The following is a 20,436-nucleotide window of genomic DNA, read 5'->3' on the forward strand; positions in this document are numbered from 1 at the left end:
TTAAACACCGAAGAATTCGTCACATACTAAAGCAATTGATTAATCATTTTCTGCCCTTTAATCTTTTTCAAATTAAATTATTTTTTTAATTTAAAAACAGTTGAGAAAGTTTTAAACAATTATTTTATTTTCCATTAAAGAATATTCTTACAGAAAAATTTGTGTAAAATCAATGGATTAGTGAATATCTGAAATATATATAAATACATCACTTTTTCAACATATCATCTAATTGGAAGTAAAAAATTACTTACCTGTGACAAAGTTTTACATTTTTAGTTCCAAAATAAACGAAATTAGAATCAAATTTTATATCACAAGTAATACAACACTTGATTAAAAGTATTTCAATTCGATATTTCTGAAATTGTGTAATAACTTTTTGTTTACTAATATTTAGAATATATATAGTGTAAATAAAACCACTTAATTACTAATCATCTCAAATAAATTAAATTAATAAATCAATAAATTGACTTTAAAACGAATTAATAAAATAAATTAGAAAAAACCTAATTAAACTATTAATAACAGAACTCATGGCACACAATAACTCCAATTTACCAACGGAACCTGATATAATTCTCTCCCCCATAGAAAAAAGCAACAGAAGTTCGCGAGAGAAACATGGTACTCTGCAAAGCAGTACTAATTTCCACACAACAAATAAAAAGTACGTATAAAAAAATTTTGAAACTAATGCACAGCATATACTTTAATTATTTTATATTTTTAAAAAATATTAGAAAAAATTATAAAATTTATATCAAAAAAATTAGCTCATGTATAGTTCACTTCATCTTCTTACAATGCAAAATAGAAACAATAGTTCAACTATACCTATATTACGTCCCTACGTCTTAAACCAGCACATATCTCATCTAACTTATGCCCAATGAAGAGTTTCATTTTAATCACTCCATTCTTATTGAAATATAATATTAAAATATCACCTTCAATTTAATTACATTAGTTTTAAGTTATTAAGTTGTAATTCCTAACTTAAAAATTTAATTGCAAATCGACTATGAGTCCACGTCTCTACTGATACAACATCTGTTAAGTAATTTTATTATTATATTAGCATAAGCATTGAAACGAATAATAGTTCAATATAGTTTCATTAACAATTTTAGGTTCTAACATATATAACAAAATAACAAATCTTATAAGCTTTTTCTATGCTATCTTATATTTATAGCATACATATTTTCAAATAAATGCAACTATTTAAAATGTGTTAATGTGTAAATAAATTATAGTAAATTAAACTTGAAATAACAAAATTTTTAATTTAATTGAAAAGTGAATAATTATATAATTACTGAAACAATAATTAAATTAATTTCCTATCATTATTTTAGCACCGTTGAAAGAAATACAACTAAGGTTTCCCATGAGAAACAATACTCATATTTCAAATTAGTAAGTATTATTAATATCTATGTTTTATATAAGAATGTAATATAAGAATATAAATTATTCCATTTCTAAGTAAAAAGTAATAATAATTAAATAGTAATCTATAAACTGTAGTAGCATAAGTTATTAAGAACATTATGTATTCTTAGAATAAAACATGCGGGTTCATGCATTTTGTATATAAAAATACAGGATCGGAGAATTTCAAAATAATATTATTTAATGTTAAAAATTGACGACTACTAATATTTGTATAATCAAAATGCCATGAAATTTGGGATATATCGTCTATATTTTCTCTGACAGCAAATCAACACTCCTAGCACTACGCTCATTTCGAGTGACCCCAAAATTATTTTTAATTTAAAAAGATTTGCTTTCATATAGCATTTTTAAGACAACAACAGTAATTGTCGACTGAAGATTTCCAATAAAATATACCTATTAGTATTAACACCATAACGGCCAATATGCAATTCCAATATTTATAAATAATTTCAATTTTTAGACGACTGGGGATATGGTAACATAAATCAATACTACAATTTATATTACCTACATATGTTTCATCTCTCTAAAAAATAACTACCTAATTGCATTTTTGTTTAACAATTTTATTATTTTCTCATAAGTTTACATCTTTGATCCCCCACATGTATTTTAAATCAGAACATACTAGCAGTTTTGCCACTATCACAACCTTTCTCATGTTGTACTTAGCATATATTGATTATCAGTGATGAATTACGTTTCAGTGATGTCAGACTAACCCATGTAATTTAAGAAAATCTCAAATTCTTCAGATTTCCATCCAAACTTTATATGACTTAAATATAAATATACGGGCCTTAAAGGATTTGTAAAGTGGTCCTGTTATAAGATATTTGAAAAGGTAAAAAATTTAAATTCACAGATGTCTTGATCTTAAGTATTTTGTAGTATATTATAATACTTTTACACAAGTAGGTTATATTTTCTTAGTTCGCAAAAAAAAAAAAATAGATTTTCTTGATTGACTTTGAAAGATATTCATATTTAAATGTACAATTTCTATATAAATTTGAATTATTAATTAGATTAGTTAAATATTTATTTTCTATATTAATCCAAGTTAATAATATTACCTTTCATATATTTATTTAGTTTAAGTATTCAACGACTTTTGAACGTTTCTTGCTAGTTGCAGCCACAATATGCGCTTCAATCGCATCAGTATGTGTATCATACTGTTTAGTAATATATGGAGAATTCACATCATTATTAATAGATCGTTCAGTCGGAATTGGTTCTTCCTCTCCTACCATTTTTCTGCAAGCTTTTGGAGGCGGTATTAAATTGTGCGACACCATTATAATGCTATTATAACAAAATGTTTAAAAAAAATATGTATTTAATTTTTTATCATCTCTAGAACAAATGCCACCAGAGAAGAAAATTTACAAGCCATTCGAGATGATGCTTTAGCATTTGGAATAGGTAGCTTGGCTGGAGCCCTATTACAATGGTTGCTTCTAGCTGTTGCAGTTGATCTCTTCAATCATGTAGCTTTGAAACAAGTAAATATTTTTAGTTTTTGATATAACATAATATACCTGTACGTTTATATACAATAGTAGCAAAACCAATTTTTTTCTTATTTAGATCACGAAAATACGTAAACTCTTTTTGGAAGCAATACTCCGTCAAGATATGTCTTGGTATGACACAAGCTCGGGAAACAATTTTGCAAGTAAATTAACAGAGTAAGTTTAAAATAAATTATGGGAAACTTTTTAATTTTAAGTAAACCCAAATGTTTTGTATAGAGATCTGGATAAGATGAGAGAAGGCATGGGAGAGAAGATTGTTATTTTTATTTTTTTAATTATGAATTTTTTTAGTGGAATTATTACTTCTTTCTTCTATGGCTGGGAGATGACTTTGGTAGTTTTAAGTTGCAGTCCTCTTCTTATAATCTCCACAGTTATGGTCACCATAATTCAAAGTTCTCTAACTAAAAAGGAAATAAAATCATATTCCGCAGCTGGAAACGTAGCTGAGGAAGTATTTTCCAGTGTTCGTACTGTACTCGCTTTTAGTGGTGAACAAAAAGAAACTCAACGGTTTAGTAAATTACTTATTCCTGCTGAGATCATCGGACGTAAAAAGGGTCTCTATTCTGGTATGAGTGCAGGAATAATGTGGCTTAACATTCATTGCTGTTACGCTCTTTCTATGTGGTATGGGGTGAAACTTATACTTGCTGAACGTGATGAAGAGTTTAGAAACTACACTCCTGGTGTTTTGATAATTATTCTTTTTAACATATTAGTAGGTTCTCGATATTTTGGCTTCGCATTGCCACATTTAGAGACATTCAGTACAGCGAAAGGAGCTGCACAAAATATTTTTTCAACTATACAACGTAAATCAGCTATAGATTTTTTAGACGAAAGTGGTTTAAAACCTTTCAATGTCGTTGGAAATATTTCTTTTAATCAAATTCGTTTCCATTATCCCGCACGTCAAGATGTGGAGGTTCTGCAAAGCTTTTCATTAGACATTAAAGCTGGTCAAACTGTTGCATTGGTTGGAGCTTCGGGCTGTGGTAAATCAACCATATTACAATTAATACAACGTTTTTATGATCCTCTAAGTGGAACAGTTCAATTAGATGGTATAAATATAAAAGATTTAAATGTGAGTTGGTTACGCTCCCAAATTGGTGTGGTTGGTCAAGAACCTGTTCTATTTGCAACAACCATAGAGGAGAATATTCGTTATGGTACTGTATCCGCAAGCGTAGAAGATATACAGAAAGCTGCACGTATGGCAAATTGTCATGATTTTATAAGTAAATTACCAAATGGTTATGACACATTGGTAGGAGAGAGAGGTGCTCAAATGTCCGGTGGACAGAAACAACGTATTGCTATTGCACGTGCTCTTGTACGTAATCCAAAAATTTTACTTCTAGATGAAGCCACTTCTGCATTAGACTCCACATCTGAAGAACGAGTCCAGTATGCTTTAAAAGCTGCTAGTAAAGATCGAACCACATTAATAGTATCACATCGATTATCTACAATAACTAATGCCGATCTAATTGTGTTTGTTAAAGATGGTGCAGTTGTTGAACAGGGAACGCATGAAGAACTAATGGAAAAGAAAGGATATTACTTTCAACTTGTAAATATAACTAAACGACAAGAAGAACTGGAAACAGATTCAAATAATCTTAATATGACTCATTCAAATTTTGGAAAACATTTAGTTGACGGAGAAGACTCTGAAAATGAGGATTGTTTGAATAAAGAATTACCAGAAAATGTCACATTGGCAATAAAAAGTAAGTTTATTAAACTTTGTAATGAAATTGTTTATGATCTTTTTTTTTTAAAGTAAATACATTCTGGAAATCAATAATTATTTGTTTAAATGATATGTGTTAAACTTGCTAAGAGAGGATATTCTGCTATGTTTATAGAAAATCGGGATAAACCAATGATTGAATTTATTTGTGATTACTACGTGTGTATATATGTTTGAGTGACCTGATTTCCTAATGACCTATTTCATCAAATGTCAGTGATCCAATAAATCTTTAAGATTACATTCTAAGCACTAGTATAGCAATTCCGTTTAATCTATTTTTTAAATTTTGATCAAATTGTAAATATGAGTATTAACAGATTATATTATGTTATTAACATGCCGTTAAAAAAACTATAAAACTGTACAGAATAGTATTATCTGTGTCAAACTATGTCATATCTGTACGAACGCGAGTAAACTACCCTGGGGTATCCAGGATGCAATTGTTTCATAGAGTGGTAGTTCTTTGGTAGAGTGGTTGCTAGTTTATAAAAAAGTCTGTTATGCCGATGCTATTTACAGCTTTAGAAAAATCCGCTACAGTACAGTCTTTCTTGTATGCTCTTAGAAGTTTGGATTACTACTCTCTAAACCAGTTGAATTATGGACTGTTGCTTTTTAAAACCTCACTGATAGTTTGAAATTGATTAGATTGTATTGTTAAAGAATGGATTTCAAACGAATAGGTGATTTTCCTTGTCTTTTACATGTTCTTTTTTGATTCAATACATTCTTCAGCTGATGGACCGACTTGTTCACCATTACTTCCTCTTCAATTTTTTAGTTCTAATATTTTGTTTTGTGTGAATAAACAATTTGAAATTTATATTCGCTTCAAATTTATGTGTATATTAGCTGTATATGTAGTTATTTATATATATTACTACACTGTAATAGTATATATTCTCAATATTGACAATTAGAAATTAATTTCCTATTGCTGCTAAAATTCATTTAAAATTCCGCCCCTGGTACACATTTATTTTTTTAATTTTTAATAGTAATTCTTTTTATAAAACATATGCATTTATTAGTGATCAGAAAAACTTTTTATGTATTTCAATATTTTCTTTTAGAGGAGTCAAAATTCAAACCGAAATCGGTTGAAAAGTGCAAAGTGTCCTTTAAACAAATACTAAAACTGAATACACCGGAATGGCGTTTTCTACTAACCGGCAGTGTAGCTGCAATTGTGCATGGAGCTACGTTTCCATGTTGGGCTTTATTTTTCGGTGAATTTTTCGGAGTGAGTTTTCAGACTTCTTGAAAGATCTATTTTAGAAACCATTTGTGTATACAGATTATGTCCAAAGATTCGGATTCTGTACAATACCACATTATTCAACTATCATATAAATTCATTACGCTTGGCATAATTGCGGGTCTAGGAATATTAATACAAAATTACATGCTCAATATAGCAGGAGTAAAGATGACATCTCGTCTTCGTAAAACCGCTTTCAAAGCAATTATTAGTCAAGAAACTGCATACTTCGATGACAAAAAGAATTCTGTGGGCGCATTGTGTGCTCGATTAGCAAGTGATTGCTCAACCATACAAGGTGTAGGTATATTGCAATAAATTCTCAATAAATATGAATTGATGTCACTGATGTTTCTTAGGCTACTGGAGCAAGAATTGGAATGATTGTTCAGGCACTATCAACACTTGCTTTTAGTATTATAGCATCCTTCCTTCATTCATGGAACCTAACTTTAGTTACAATCTTCACCGTACCTTTTGTATGTTTATCAGTATTTTTTGAGTCACGTTTCATGGAATCTTATGTGCTTGCGGAAAAACTTGCCATCGAGAATGCTTCACAAACAGCTGTGGAAGCTATTTCAAATATACGTACTGTAGCAAGTTTGGGATTAGAGACAAATATTCTGAATTGTTACAATGAAGAAATTGATAATGCTGGTGTCATTTGTCGCAAAAAGGTTAGATTTCGAGGAACTGTATTTGGCATGGGACAAGCAACACCATATTTAGCATTTGGAGTATCATTATATTATGGAGGTTTGTTAGTGGCTAATGAGGGTTTACAATACGAAAATATTATAAAGTATGTCAATTGAGCAATTTTTTAAAAATTTATATCTTACCCAACTTAAACCTTAGAGTAACAGAAGCTTTAGTATTCGGTTCATGGATGTTGGGATATGCTTTGGCATATGCACCAAATGTAAGTGCAGCTTTACTATCTGCAAAAATACTATTAAAACTATTCAATAGAGTGCCGTCAATAGTAAAAAACCGAACTTTAAACGCAACTGAGGTAAGATATATTGATAAACATTAGTATAAAAGATTTTACTGTAATATATATAACTTACAGAAAACAGATGGTGATATTACATACAAAGACATTAACTTTCAATATCCAACAAGAAAAGATGTACAAATATTACAAAATCTCAACTTGGATATTAAACGTGGTACCACAGTAGCATTAGTAGGACCTTCTGGATCTGGTAAATCGACATGCGTACAACTTTTACTTCGTTATTATGATCCAAATAGTGGTTCAATCAATATAAATGGTATACCAACTACAGACTTTTCAATGGATACTTTGCGTTCAAGTTTAGGTCTAGTATCACAAGAACCTGTATTATTCGATCGAACAATTGCAGAAAATATTGCTTATGGAAATAACTTCCGTGATGATATTCCTATGGCTGAGATAATGGAAGCTGCGAGGAAAGCGAATATACATAATTTCATTGTTTCCTTACCTCAAGGTTATAGCACTTCCTTGGGCAGTAAAGGCACACAATTATCTGGTGGTCAAAAACAACGAATTGCCATTGCAAGAGCTTTATTAAGAAATCCAAATATACTTATTTTGGATGAAGCCACTTCTGCTTTAGATTTGGAAAGTGAAAGAATTGTTCAGGAAGCTTTGGATGCTGCACGCAGTGGTAGGACTTGTATAACAATAGCACATCGTCTGACAACAATACGAGATGCAAACATGATATATGTTTTAAAGGGAGGACTCGTTGTAGAAAAAGGAACACATGATGAACTTATGCTGCTCAATGGTGTCTATGCCAAACTTTATATAATGCAACAGATCTCATAGTGTGTATATTTGTAATGCTATGTGTAATAAATATAAATTTAAATTTTTTAAGCGTTTTTCATCAGGTTTTAATTTTCAAATTGAATTAGCATTAAAGTTTCAAACGATTATTTGAGATAAAGTAGACTGATTTTTTTAAAGATTTATAAAATTATTATAATCAATAATGATTAGAATAAGTAACCACAATATTGTGTTTATAAATAAATATTATTTTTGTAGAATTTCTAATACGAAAATACTATCAAGTAAATATAATCTTTCTTCTATATTCTCTGACTATCTTTCTTGATCGTTTTGATTCATTATTTGCTTGAGGGACTAGTAAATTGCTTGAGGCACTAGTAAATAACCGAATATACAAAGACAATTACACAAGAGGAAAGCTGTCTGCAAAAATATTATTTTATTTCTTTGTACGAATTTTGAGTTGTCATTTATGTAAACTTCCGTAAATCTGTTATTTTTTCTAACATACATATAATTATGTATATATATATAGTAAAATATTATATATGCGATATTCTTTTACATTCTTACGAATTTTGGAAATAAACCACCTCCGATGTTTGACTGAAATGAGCTCCCTTTTATGAAGCAATTTTTTAGCAACAGTAATCACACGCTTTGTAGCTTTTGGGAAATAAGTCATGACCCTTTTGAAAGACTAACTATGCATTATTATATACTCAATATTTTTATTTTCATAGTTCCTGTGGGTTTTTAAAATTGATGCGGGTCATGGTCGTCATTCCTATTGTTGGAATCTTTGGGAGGAAACTTTGTTGATGCAAAACTAATTTTTTTAATAAAAATTCTTCTGAGAACAATAGCGTTCTAAAAAGTTTTATTTTTATATAGAATTTAATGATAAATTTGATTCAGAAAATGTATACTATTTTCATATCATTTTTTATGTAAAATTGTTTTAATGATAAACTAATTTTTTTTAAATACTTCTAAAAACAATACCACACTGGAAATATTCATTTCAAAAATAAAAAATTTGTATTAAAAAAGTTTTTCTTGTGTTCCTCTTTTTATTGTACTGAAAAATCGTGTACATGGTTTGTGAAGCCCTGAAATTGTTGGGTATTATGCAGAATTTCATTACAAATCGAATTCTATAATACGAATTTGCACATCAAGTTTTAAGGGAGAAAATAATTTTTCAAAAATTTCAGAAAAGTAATGCCATTCCGAAAGCTTTTATTACTCAGTAAAATTTAATTCTGAATCTTAATAATATATAAAAAATTAAAATACTCGGAATACATTTAAAAAAAATTTTTTTTTTTAAATTGTATTGTTAATATTAGTACTTAAATATAAATAATTTTAATTGTTTAAACTATTTCAATCAATTATCTTTAAAACGAAACAAATTTCAAGTTTCTATCATATATGATGTCTGAGATATGGCCGTTTAGAAATAGCCCTTTAATTGTCAAAACCCATATCTCCTAGGAAAATAATTTCAAAATTTTTTTCCGAGATACTTCTTATTTGATGGAAGGAGCTTATAAAAAAATTTTAGCCAATTCTGAAATGATGAAGTCAAGAAGCTGACCGATTTGTAAAAGAATGACCAATATACAGTAACACAAAAAGTCATTTACATAACTAACGTAAACAAAACACTAAAAACCTCTCACTAATATGAATCATTCTACCAATATTAATTCATGTCAACTACTGAGCAAACTCTTCACTCCAGACATGCATTAGCTAATGCTTAACAAATAAAAATAAGCAACATTCAAAGTGCTAGCTAACAGAAACAGAAATCTGGAATAGAGTAAACGAACAATTGTACAAATACAACAACAAAAATAGCAAAAAAATTAGTGAATAAAAGTTAGAAATCTCTATGCAAATATTTCCATTGTTAAACTTTAATAAAGATTATTATATTACATATAATTTTATATTACTATATGTTTTTTTTAGGTTACATTTGTGTTTTCATGCAGGAATTAGTAGCATTAATATTTTACTAACGTTGCGTACCAAACCGTACCTTGGTAAATGTGTTCCTACTTTCTTGCGTATCAGAACTTCTATTATGGAATACAATATTTTATAAATATAAAGTAAAACTATAAATATTATTATATAATATATTTAAAATGTTAATCTGTTTTCATCAATATTTCACATAATATAACTACATATACACATATCTTTTAATACTGATTTTATTTTGCTGTTAGAGCAGTATTTTTTTAAGAAAATTGGTTCAATGTCTATAAAAACTATAACTAATTCTTCCAAAAGTTTTACTGGATATATAATGATGATTATATAGTGTTGCATTCTTTCTCTATTAAAAGAGTTTGCAGCATGACATGAGAGTAAGGTATTAATTTTTATATTATCCCTTTCTTATAATTTTTTAATAATATAAATATTGATAACACTCCCAATTTTAAAACTGATAACACTAGTATATGAAGAATATAACTTTAATCAGTTGTGAAGAATAGTAAAACCATTCACATCAATGTCCTGAAATTTTTTGCCAAGTAATAATTTCTTATTTTTTATAATTTATTACTTAATTCAACTATTAGCAACTATTTTATATTAATATTTACAATTAAAAAATTACATTATGAAAATTATACCTTTTCTTATAAGAAATGTCCTAGTTTTATTTTACATGGGAAAAATGAAACATTTTGAAATTCACATTAATAAAAAAACAATTGCTAAAATATCATTACCAGAATCACTTCGACAAATTTTCATACATTAAGGAGCTGTATAAAGCTCCCCCTTTCGTATTCACTTCTTTTAAGAATTTCAGTATAATAAATTAATAAATAATAAAGTTTAAGTAATAACATATAAAGTTGTTTTTGAGGCTATCCCAGTCAGTTTTTATATTTTTCAGATATATTCAAATTTTTAATTCACACTTCAAATACATTACTGTAAGTAAAGTGTGTAATATAGAATTGTCTCCATTGCAAACATTTTCATTACATTACAAAGACAGATTCTTATCCTCTTCTCTTCTCTTCTGTTTTCTGAACTTTTGTATAAATAAGCAATATACTTTTTGTGTGAAGGATATAAAGAACAAATGACACGTCGGACCTAATTTGGTTCGTTCTTAGTCAAGCGCATTTTTGAGCCATAGTAGTCATGAGGCATATATTTATTTCCGAAGAAAACGAGGAAAGTTATTCGTATATTGGAGACATAGGATCGACGAGCCAAACCATTAAAGATAAAACGCGTACACAAAATAATAAGCATTTAAATATAAAATATATACATATAATTAAAGTTCAATATTATTTTCAAATATATATATATAAAAAAAAATATATATATAAATAATATATATATATATATATATATATATATATAAGCACTTTCCATTTGACTCATAAAAAATTTATGAAACAATACCTTAACTTATAATTGAACTGTGTTAACTATGTTATTTGTAAGGTTATCTTAGTATTATCCTTTAACTGATTCAAATACACATTTTTTTCAAATGAAGTACTAAATAATAATGTTATATGAAAATAAAGTTAATCAAAAACACATTGAAATTATTAATTAAGTCTACAGTGTTAACAATGACTACACAATATGCAATTACATTGCGATTTGATTTTATATGCAAAATGAAGCCACTTCGCACACTAACACTTTTCTCATAAGCAATTAATAATAATTAACAAATTATTACACTTTTTCATCAGAAGAAATGTATAAAAAGATTCACAAATAAAGGCAGTACTAGTTAACCATTTCAGAAATTCACGCGAAAACTCAAAACTCGGAAAAAAAATTTTAATTCATAAATATATTAAAAGTTTCAAAATAAGAAATTATGTTAGTGATTTGATGAAAAGTTAAAGAGTTAAAAATTGTTACGATTTTTTCAAACTAAATGATTTCTTCAGTTAAAAAATAGATAAAAACTTTGACACAATTATTTTATTATATACATAATTTTTAATTATAATTTTACTTAAAAACTTGTATAAAATGAGTGCATTAGAGTTATCAACATCTGAAATATATATAAAGGGTTATCCATTTTATGGTTCCAAAGTAAACGAAAAAAAATACTTTTAAAATTTTGGATTTTGATCAATCCATTTCCATTTTAATATATTGTTTGGCTCTTGTTATTAAGTGTGACATCATTCAAATGATCTCCATGGAACATTTTAAAGTATGGATACATTCCATTTCATATCATCAAAGACTAAATTACATACCACCGATGTTTTTCGTGACACAAAATCAAAACAGGATAGGCTACGTTGATTGAGGCACCGATCTGTTACTACCACATGTAAAGGATATCAGATTCTTCGATTTCATGCAAATAAATTATAATCATTTTCTTAAGCGATTAGAATGTACGGTTTTCATTATTTCTCCATTGTTCTCCATCAAATCAATACAGGTCTACCACAGTTTCAGTACAAATGCCACACTAATCAACAGCAACTTTATGTGTATAGAATATTGTTCCGACAGTTTTTGATTTTTACTGTCCTAGTCACAACAATTTAATTGGATTATACATCCCCCAGGCAAAGATGAACCTCATCAATGATAAAAATTTAATATGATAAATCGTTTTTATTTTTAAAGTAAAGTGATCCATATTGTCCATTAATAAAATTTAAGCTAAACGCATTAAGTCTTGGATAATAATTCTGTTCTATATATATTACTCAAACAGTATTGACACATCGGAACTTTGAAATGCATAACACTTTATTAAATCAAGAATATTTATGAATATAGACAACAACTTTTTGATAACCTTAATTTAAAAAAAACAAGACAAACAACCACAATAACAATAATATAAATCCAGCGTAGCTGTCATCTTAAAGAGATAAAATCAACAAATGTTGACTTTTAAATAAATGAATGAAATTAATCAGAAAAAACTTACTTAAACAATTAATAACATAAATTATGGCACACACCGAATCCAATCTACGAACGGAATCTAATAGAACTGTCTCCCTCACAGAAGAACAATGCAGAACTTCCCAAGAAAAGTCTAGTACATTACTGGACAGTAATAATTTCCATACAACAAATGAAAAGTGCGTATAAAAAAATTTTACAAAAAATGTATTATATATATATTAAAATTATTTTATATTTCTAATATTATTCTAATTATTTTAAATTAAATTATTATTATAAAATTTAAATCGAAAATATTATGAATAGTATATATAACTATAAATGCTATAGCTTATAATAGTTCAAGCGTGTACTACGGCTTGAATCAGCAGATGTCTCATCTAACTCGTGCCCAATGCTACGTTTCATTTTAATCATTTATTTATCATTTTATCATATTATATTTATCATTTTATTTAAATATATTATTAAAATATATACTTATATATGAGTACATAACAAACAATACATGTATATATACATTAATATATACAAAGACGGATATTTTTTTAAGTGCAGTTGCAGTGAAAATCGCTGTTTAAATTAAGTTCAGTCTTCATTTTATAACTAATATATTATCATGTGAAACAATTTAGAAGATGCATACGAACTGAAAAGTTTTTATTGACGATTTTTGTTTCATTGCATTTAAAAGCATCTGATATTCTATGTTCGGATACTAAGCCCCCTACTAAAGTCCTAAAATCAATTGTTATCATATTTAAATAAAGTTGAGATACAAGCGACAACGGTATCATATCTTTACTATAATAACATCTGCTGAGAATTTTTATTATTTTATTAGCATAAGCTAATCAATAAAGTTTAATTATTAATTTTTTGTTCTAACATAATAGAATGAAAGAAGAATGAAAGATACTATTCTATCTCATATACATAGTATGTACATTTTAAAATAAATGCCATACACATACGCTCAAAATATTTTAATATCAAGTAAAATTATGAAAAACTTTAAATGATAAAAATAGTATTGAAATACAATAGAAATATATTATAATGACGAATTATCAGAACAATAATTAAATTTATTTCTTATTATTTTAGCACCATTGAAAAAAATACAGCTAAGGTCTCACATGAAAATCAATTTTCATATTTACAATTAGTAAGTATATTTAAAATTTTTTCTACAAGAATGCAATATTAGAATATAAATTATTCTACTTTTAAGTAAAAAGTAATAATAATTATGGACATAATTATGGGACATTATATATTCTTGCAATAAGACATAAATATTGTACATTAAGATTCAGGATGGGAAAACTTCAAAATTTTATTATTTATGGAGTGTGATTTGGTGGAATATATTATCTTCTTAACCATTGACAAGCATTTGGAATAATCAACTCTAACACTAACACACAGATTATTGAACGTTTTTAGCAAACGGAAGTTTTTCATATATCATAAAAGTTCCTTAGAGTGCATTTCTGTAATTCGGCATTGTCCTGCTGTTAATATAGTGATGAAATAGTAAGGCGATTGATTGACCATATAAAAACAAATTACAGTTTAGCTTTACAAACTGTTTGAAATAATAAACTCAACTTAATCTAAATATATTTGCAGTTTGAAAAATTTCAAGTTCAATATACGTACATAACATTTCTGATTTTTCTATATTATAGAGGGATTATTTTAAAAATCTTCTACTAACGGAAATATTATGTCCAGTTAAATAATTCTATATGCAACAACATTTTTGAGAAATTTTTGTCTACATAAGTATGAAATCATTCCTCTTTTGAAATCAGTAATCAATTATTTAATATTTCAAAAGAGATTCATATTATATGTGGACATATTATATATTTGTCGCCGGAAAATTCATTTCTTCTTCTTAGACTGCCTACTCACTTTGAGTGTCTGCGGTCGCATTTATTGACAATAAGTATTTTATTTTTTTTGTTTTTGTACATAATTTCAATTTAAACTTTTAATACTACTATTTTTCTTTAATAGTACTTATAATTAATCATAACAGGTAGCATTTAACTTTTAGCATTTAACTAGATCATTTTAAATTAAACTAAAGTACAATCTATACAGGATTCAAAAAGCGTTTCACGATATGTTGTTCACTATCCCTGTGTAAAGTTCTCTTGACCGCGCAGAGTGTATCAGTTCGCCAATAGTCCGAAGTCCTGTCCAGGTGCGGATATTCCTTAACCATGAGAGTTGTTTCCACCCAACGCCTCTGCGTTTGGGTGCACGTATTATGTGTCCCAAGTATGCTACTTTCCTTTTTTTCATGGTTTTAAACAGTTCTCTTTCTTGCTGCATTCTTCTGAGCAGTTCTTCTTCTTCTGAGTAACTCTATCAGTCTAAGGTATTTTCAATAGACGACGATAACAACACATTTCGAAAGCCTCTAATTTATTATTGCGGTTGTTTTAAGAGTCCAAAAATTCATTTAAAGACATGTAATTTTCTAAATGTAATGTTCTTAACATGTCATATATTTTAGACCACAATCCAAACATCACATAACTTATATATTAAAACATTTTTAAAAGATTTGTAAAATGAACTTCAAATAAGCTAGTTTTAAGACTAATAAAATAAATAAATTCATAAATAATTCAAACGTTGAAAACAAAAATTAATTTTTATTTATTTATTTAGTTCAAGTATTCAACGAGTTTGGAACGTTTCTTAGTAGCTGCAGCCATAGCATTAGCTTCACTCGCATCCATTTGTGTTACATATTGTTTAGTAATATATGGAGAATTCACATCATTATTAATAGATCGTTCAGTCGGAATTGGTTCTTCCTCTCCTACCATTTTTCTGCAAGCTTTTGGAGGCGGTACTAAACTGTGAGACACCATTATAATGCTATTATAACAAAATGTTTAAAAAAAATATGTATTTAATTTTTTATCATCTCTAGAACAAATGCCACCAGAGAACAAAATCTACAAGCTATTAGAGATGATGCTTTAGCATTTGGAATAGGTAGCTTGATTGGAGCGTTATTAGAATGGTTGCTTCTAGCTGTTGCACTTGATCTCTTCAATCATGTAGCTTTAAAACAAGTAAATATTTTTAGTTTTTGATATGATACATACTTAGAATAGTAACGTAGAATAGTAACAAAACTAATTTTTTCCTGATATAGATCACGAAAATACGTAAACTCTTTTTGGAATCAATGCTCCGTCAAGATATGTCTTGGTATGACACAAGCTCGGGAAACAATTTTGCAAGTAAATTAACAGAGTAAGTTTAAGTTGTATAAAATTAAACGTTTTAATTTAAACTAAAACCAAATATTTCCACGCACAGAGATCTGGATAAAATGAAAGAAGGCATGGGAGAGAAGATTGGTGTTTTTATTTTTTTAATAATGACTTTTATAACTGGAATTATCACTTCCTTCTTCTATGGCTGGGAAATGACAATTGTCGTTTTAAGTTGCAGTCCTCTTCTTATAATCTCCACAGTTATGGTCACTATAATTCAAAGTTCTCTAACTAAAAAGGAAATAAAATCATATTCTTCTGCTGGAAACGTAGCTGAAGAAGTATTTTCCAGTGTTCGTACTGTAGTCGCCTTTAGTGGCGAACAAAAAGAAACTGAACGGTTTACTAAATTACTTATTCCTGCTGAGATCATAGGACGTAAGAAGGGTCTTTATTCTGGTATGAGTTCAGCAATAATGTGGCTTAACTTTTATTGCTTTTACGCTCTTACTTTCTGGTATGGTGTGAAACTTATACTTGCTGATCGTGACGAAGCATTTAAAAACTATACTCCTGCTGTTTTGGTAATTATTGCTTTAACCTTAATAGAAACTTCTCGATATTTTGGTTATGCATTGCCACATTTAGAGACTTTCAATGCAGCCAAAGAATCTGCACAAAATATTTTCTCAACTATAAAAAGCAAATCATCCATAGATTCTCTGAATGAGAACGGAGCAACGCCTTCAAATATTGTTGGAAATATTTCTTTGGACAACATTTGTTTTCGTTACCCCGCACGTCAAGATGTGGAAATTCTAAACAGTTTCTCATTAGACATTAAAGCTGGTCAAACTGTTGCATTGGTTGGAACTTCAGGATGTGGTAAATCAACCATATTACAATTAATACAACGTTTTTATGATCCTCTAAGTGGAACAGTTCAATTAGATGGTATAAATATAAAAGATTTAAATGTGGGTTGGTTACGTTCCCAAATTGGTGTGGTTGGTCAAGAACCTGTTTTATTTGCAACAACAATTGAGGAGAATATTCGTTATGGAAATCTATCAGCAAGTGTAGAAGATATACAGAAAGTTGCTCGTATGGCAAATTGTCATGATTTTATAAGTAAATTACCAAATGGTTATGACACATTGGTAGGAGAGAGCGGTTCTCAGTTGTCTGGTGGACAAAAACAACGTATTGCTATTGCACGTGCTCTTGTACGTAATCCAAAAATTTTACTTTTGGATGAAGCCACTTCTGCACTGGATTCCACATCTGAAAAACAAGTGCAGGATGCTTTAGAAGCTGCTAGTAAAAATCGAACTACATTAATAGTATCACATCGTTTATCGACAATTACTAAGGCCGATCTTATTGTATTCATTAAGAGTGGTGTTATCGTCGAACAGGGAACACATGAGAATCTGATGGAGAAAAAAGGATATTATTTTCAACTTGTAAATACAACTAAACGAAAAGAGGAATTAGAATCCGGATCAACTATAACGCCCTCACATTTATCAAAATCATCAATCATCCAAAAAGATCATAAAACTGATTATAGTTTCAATGATGAATCTGGACAAAATATCATGTTGAAAGAAAAAGGTAAGTTCGTGCTGTTCATGTATATTTGCATATATAAGCACATACATACCAACAGACAATATTAAAAATTGTCCAAATTATTACAACTTATGAGTGGGTCAAAATATTTTTAAAGTATTTTAATGTGCCTTTTAGAGAAGTCAAAATTGAAAACGAAACCGGTTGAAAAGAACGAAGTCTCCTTCAAACAAATAATGAAACTAAATGCGCCTGAGTGGCCCTTTTTACTAGCCGGTTGTATATCAGCAGTTGTGCATGGAGCTTCTTTTCCATGTTGGGGTCTACTTTTCGGAGAATTTTTTGGAGTGAGTTTCTAATATTACTGAAAGATTAATTTAAAAACACTATTTGTATACACAGATTATATCCAAAGAGGATTCAGATATTCTACAATCGCAAACTCTTCAACTTTCTTATAAACTCATTGTGCTTGGCATAATTGCGGGTCTAGGAATATTAATACAAAATTACATGTTCAATATCGCGGGAGTAAAGATGACATCTCGTCTTCGCAAAACCGCTTTCAAAACAATTATTAGTCAAGAAACTGCATACTTCGATGATCAAAATAATTCTGTGGGTGCATTGTGTGCTCGATTAGCAAGTGATTGTTCAAATATTCAAGGTGTAGGTATATTACTATTAATTCCCAATAAATATTAATTGATGTCACTAATGTTTCTTAGGCTACTGGAGCAAGAATTGGAATTATCGTTCAAGCACTATCAACTCTCAGTATCAGTGTTATTGTATCTTTATTTTACTCATGGAACTTAACTTTAGTCACAATCTTTACCATACCTGTTGTTTGCTTGTCAATTTTTTTTGAGTCACGTTTCATGGAATCATATGCTCTTGCTGAAAAACTTGCCATCGAAAATGCTTCACAAGTAGCAGTTGAAGCGATTTCAAATATACGTACTGTCGCCAGTTTGGGATTGGAAAGAAATGTAATTCGTTGTTACAATGAACAAATCGATCGTGCTGGTGCACTTTGTAGGAACAAAGTTAGATTTCGGGGTACATTCTTTGGTATGGGACAAGCATCACCATATATAGCTTATGGAGTATCATTATATTACGGAGGATTGTTAGTTGCTAATGAAGGTTTACAACACGAAAACGTAATTAAGTATGTATTCAGATCTGTAAGTAATATATACATAAAAAATTTTAATTACTTAATAGAGTATCAGAAGCGTTACTATTCGGTTCATGGATGTTGGGATATGCTTTAGCATATTCACCAAACGTAAGTGCAGGTATTTTATCTGCAGAAAGCATATTACAACTATTTAGAAGATCGCCAGCAATACAAATTGTAGAAAAACAAACTATTAACGCCACTGAAGTAAGATATATTGATTAAAATGTTAAAGCTTTTATTATAATATGTACCTTATAGAAAACAGATGGTGATATTACATACAAAGACATTAACTTTCAATATCCAACAAGAAAAAGCATACAAATATTGCAAAATCTCAACTTGGATATTAAACGTGGGACCACAGTAGCATTGGTAGGATCATCTGGATCTGGTAAATCGACATGCGTACAACTTTTACTTCGTTATTATGATCCAAATAGTGGTTCAGTCAATATAAATGGTATACCAACTACAGAATTTTCAATGGATACTTTGCGTTCAAGTTTAGGTCTAGTATCACAAGAACCTGTATTATTCGATCGAACAATTGCAGAAAATATTGCTTATGGAAATAATTTCCGTGATGATATTCCTATAGCTGAGATAATGGAAGCTGCTAGGAAAGCGAATATACATAATTTTATTGTTTCCTTACCTCAAGGTTATAGTACTTCCTTAGGTAGTAAAGGTACACAATTATCTGGTGGTCAAAAACAGCGAATTGCCATTGCAAGAGCTTTATTAAGAAATCCAAAAATACTTATTTTGGATGAAGCCACATCTGCTTTAGATTTAGAAAGTGAAAAAGTGGTTCAAGAAGCTTTGGATGCTGCTCGAAGCGGTAGAACTTGTATTACTATAGCACATCGTCTGACAACAGTACAAGATGCAAACATGATATATGTTTTCAATAAAGGACTGATAGTAGAAAAAGGAACACATGATGAACTTATGGCGTTGAATGGTGTCTATGCAAAACTTTATGTAATGCAACAGGTTTCATAGTGCATTTATTTATAATGGTACATGTAATGAATTAAACTTATTTTCATTCAATTGTTTTTTATGTCTTGTCATTATTGAAGTAAATATAAAAGTGAATATAGTAAATAACGAATAAAAGTGTTTCTGGTAAAACCTTACTTCAATATTAAAATTAAGTAGGAATAACTTTTAGATATATTTTTTAGGTAATTTTCATATTTTGATACAGAAATTAGTAGCATTAATACTGTGTAAGCATTGGGTACCACACCATCTTTATTTAAATGTTCTCCAACTTTTCTTTGTATCGGAACTTCTATCCGTTCCATTTTTAATAATAATAATATCTCTTGCACTATGTTTCAAAAGTTTTTTTTGATCATTTTACGAAGGACATAATGGTAATAAACATTTTGTATAACTTATAAAACAATTGTGGAAACATGAATCTAACACAGCACTCCGAAGATAAAAGTAGAATCAAAGCTATGAATTGAATGAATACGACAAGAGCATGGCTACTATTTCTTAAATAGCGAATTAGAATGGACTATTCTGTTTACTATCACTGTATGAACATTGTAAACATTGTTGTAGTTAACGAAATTGGAAGAATGTTCAGGATGTTTTTTAGCTGCATGAATAT

At 28.8% G+C, this 20,436-nt stretch overlaps 3 protein-coding genes across 3 annotated transcripts; all 3 read left to right on the forward strand.

The window, feature by feature from the left end:
* The first annotated feature begins 441 nt into the window (after nucleotides 1-441).
* LOC119678891 (multidrug resistance protein homolog 49-like) lies at nucleotides 442-7,924 on the forward strand. The gene is made up of 11 exons (XM_038090971.1): nucleotides 442-673; nucleotides 1,365-1,425; nucleotides 2,566-2,759; nucleotides 2,834-2,978; nucleotides 3,064-3,164; nucleotides 3,228-4,750; nucleotides 5,853-6,022; nucleotides 6,077-6,340; nucleotides 6,400-6,845; nucleotides 6,902-7,058; nucleotides 7,119-7,924. The coding sequence occupies exons 1-11, from the start codon at nucleotides 540-542 to the stop codon at nucleotides 7,866-7,868; spliced, it is 3,945 nt and encodes a 1,314-aa protein (XP_037946899.1). The 5' UTR covers nucleotides 442-539; the 3' UTR covers nucleotides 7,869-7,924.
* Nucleotides 7,925-11,879: 3,955 nt separating this feature from the next.
* Nucleotides 11,880-15,913, forward strand: LOC119674688 (multidrug resistance protein homolog 49-like). The gene is made up of 3 exons (XM_038085843.1): nucleotides 11,880-11,945; nucleotides 15,480-15,673; nucleotides 15,748-15,913. The coding sequence occupies exons 1-3, from the start codon at nucleotides 11,880-11,882 to the stop codon at nucleotides 15,911-15,913; spliced, it is 426 nt and encodes a 141-aa protein (XP_037941771.1).
* A 62-nt stretch (nucleotides 15,914-15,975) lies between these two features.
* LOC119678892 (multidrug resistance protein homolog 49-like) lies at nucleotides 15,976-19,850 on the forward strand. Its single transcript, XM_038090972.1, has 7 exons — nucleotides 15,976-16,076; nucleotides 16,143-17,656; nucleotides 17,792-17,961; nucleotides 18,017-18,283; nucleotides 18,343-18,788; nucleotides 18,845-19,007; nucleotides 19,062-19,850. The coding sequence occupies exons 1-7, from the start codon at nucleotides 16,009-16,011 to the stop codon at nucleotides 19,809-19,811; spliced, it is 3,378 nt and encodes a 1,125-aa protein (XP_037946900.1). The 5' UTR covers nucleotides 15,976-16,008; the 3' UTR covers nucleotides 19,812-19,850.
* The last annotated feature ends 586 nt before the right edge of the window (nucleotides 19,851-20,436 follow it).

Source organism: Teleopsis dalmanni, chromosome 2 (assembly GCF_002237135.1).
Source record: "Teleopsis dalmanni isolate 2A chromosome 2, ASM223713v2, whole genome shotgun sequence".
Taxonomy (NCBI): Eukaryota; Metazoa; Arthropoda; class Insecta; order Diptera; family Diopsidae; genus Teleopsis; species Teleopsis dalmanni.

Coding starts and splice junctions, on each gene's coding strand:
- LOC119678891 (XM_038090971.1), top strand. CDS start 540: ATGGCACACAATAACTCCAATTTACCAACGGAACCTGATATAATTCTC. Junction 674..1,364: donor TTCCACACAACAAATAAAAA/GTACGTATAAAA, acceptor TCATTATTTTAG/CACCGTTGAAAGAAATACAA. Junction 1,426..2,565: donor AATACTCATATTTCAAATTA/GTAAGTATTATT, acceptor ATATTTATTTAG/TTTAAGTATTCAACGACTTT.
- LOC119674688 (XM_038085843.1), top strand. CDS start 11,880: ATGAGTGCATTAGAGTTATCAACATCTGAAATATATATAAAGGGTTAT. Junction 11,946..15,479: donor ATCCATTTTATGGTTCCAAA/GTAAACGAAAAA, acceptor TTATTTATTTAG/TTCAAGTATTCAACGAGTTT. Junction 15,674..15,747: donor TTTGGAGGCGGTACTAAACT/GTGAGACACCAT, acceptor TATCATCTCTAG/AACAAATGCCACCAGAGAAC.
- LOC119678892 (XM_038090972.1), top strand. CDS start 16,009: ATGCTCCGTCAAGATATGTCTTGGTATGACACAAGCTCGGGAAACAAT. Junction 18,284..18,342: donor ATTGTTCAAATATTCAAGGT/GTAGGTATATTA, acceptor AATGTTTCTTAG/GCTACTGGAGCAAGAATTGG. Junction 19,008..19,061: donor AAACTATTAACGCCACTGAA/GTAAGATATATT, acceptor TGTACCTTATAG/AAAACAGATGGTGATATTAC.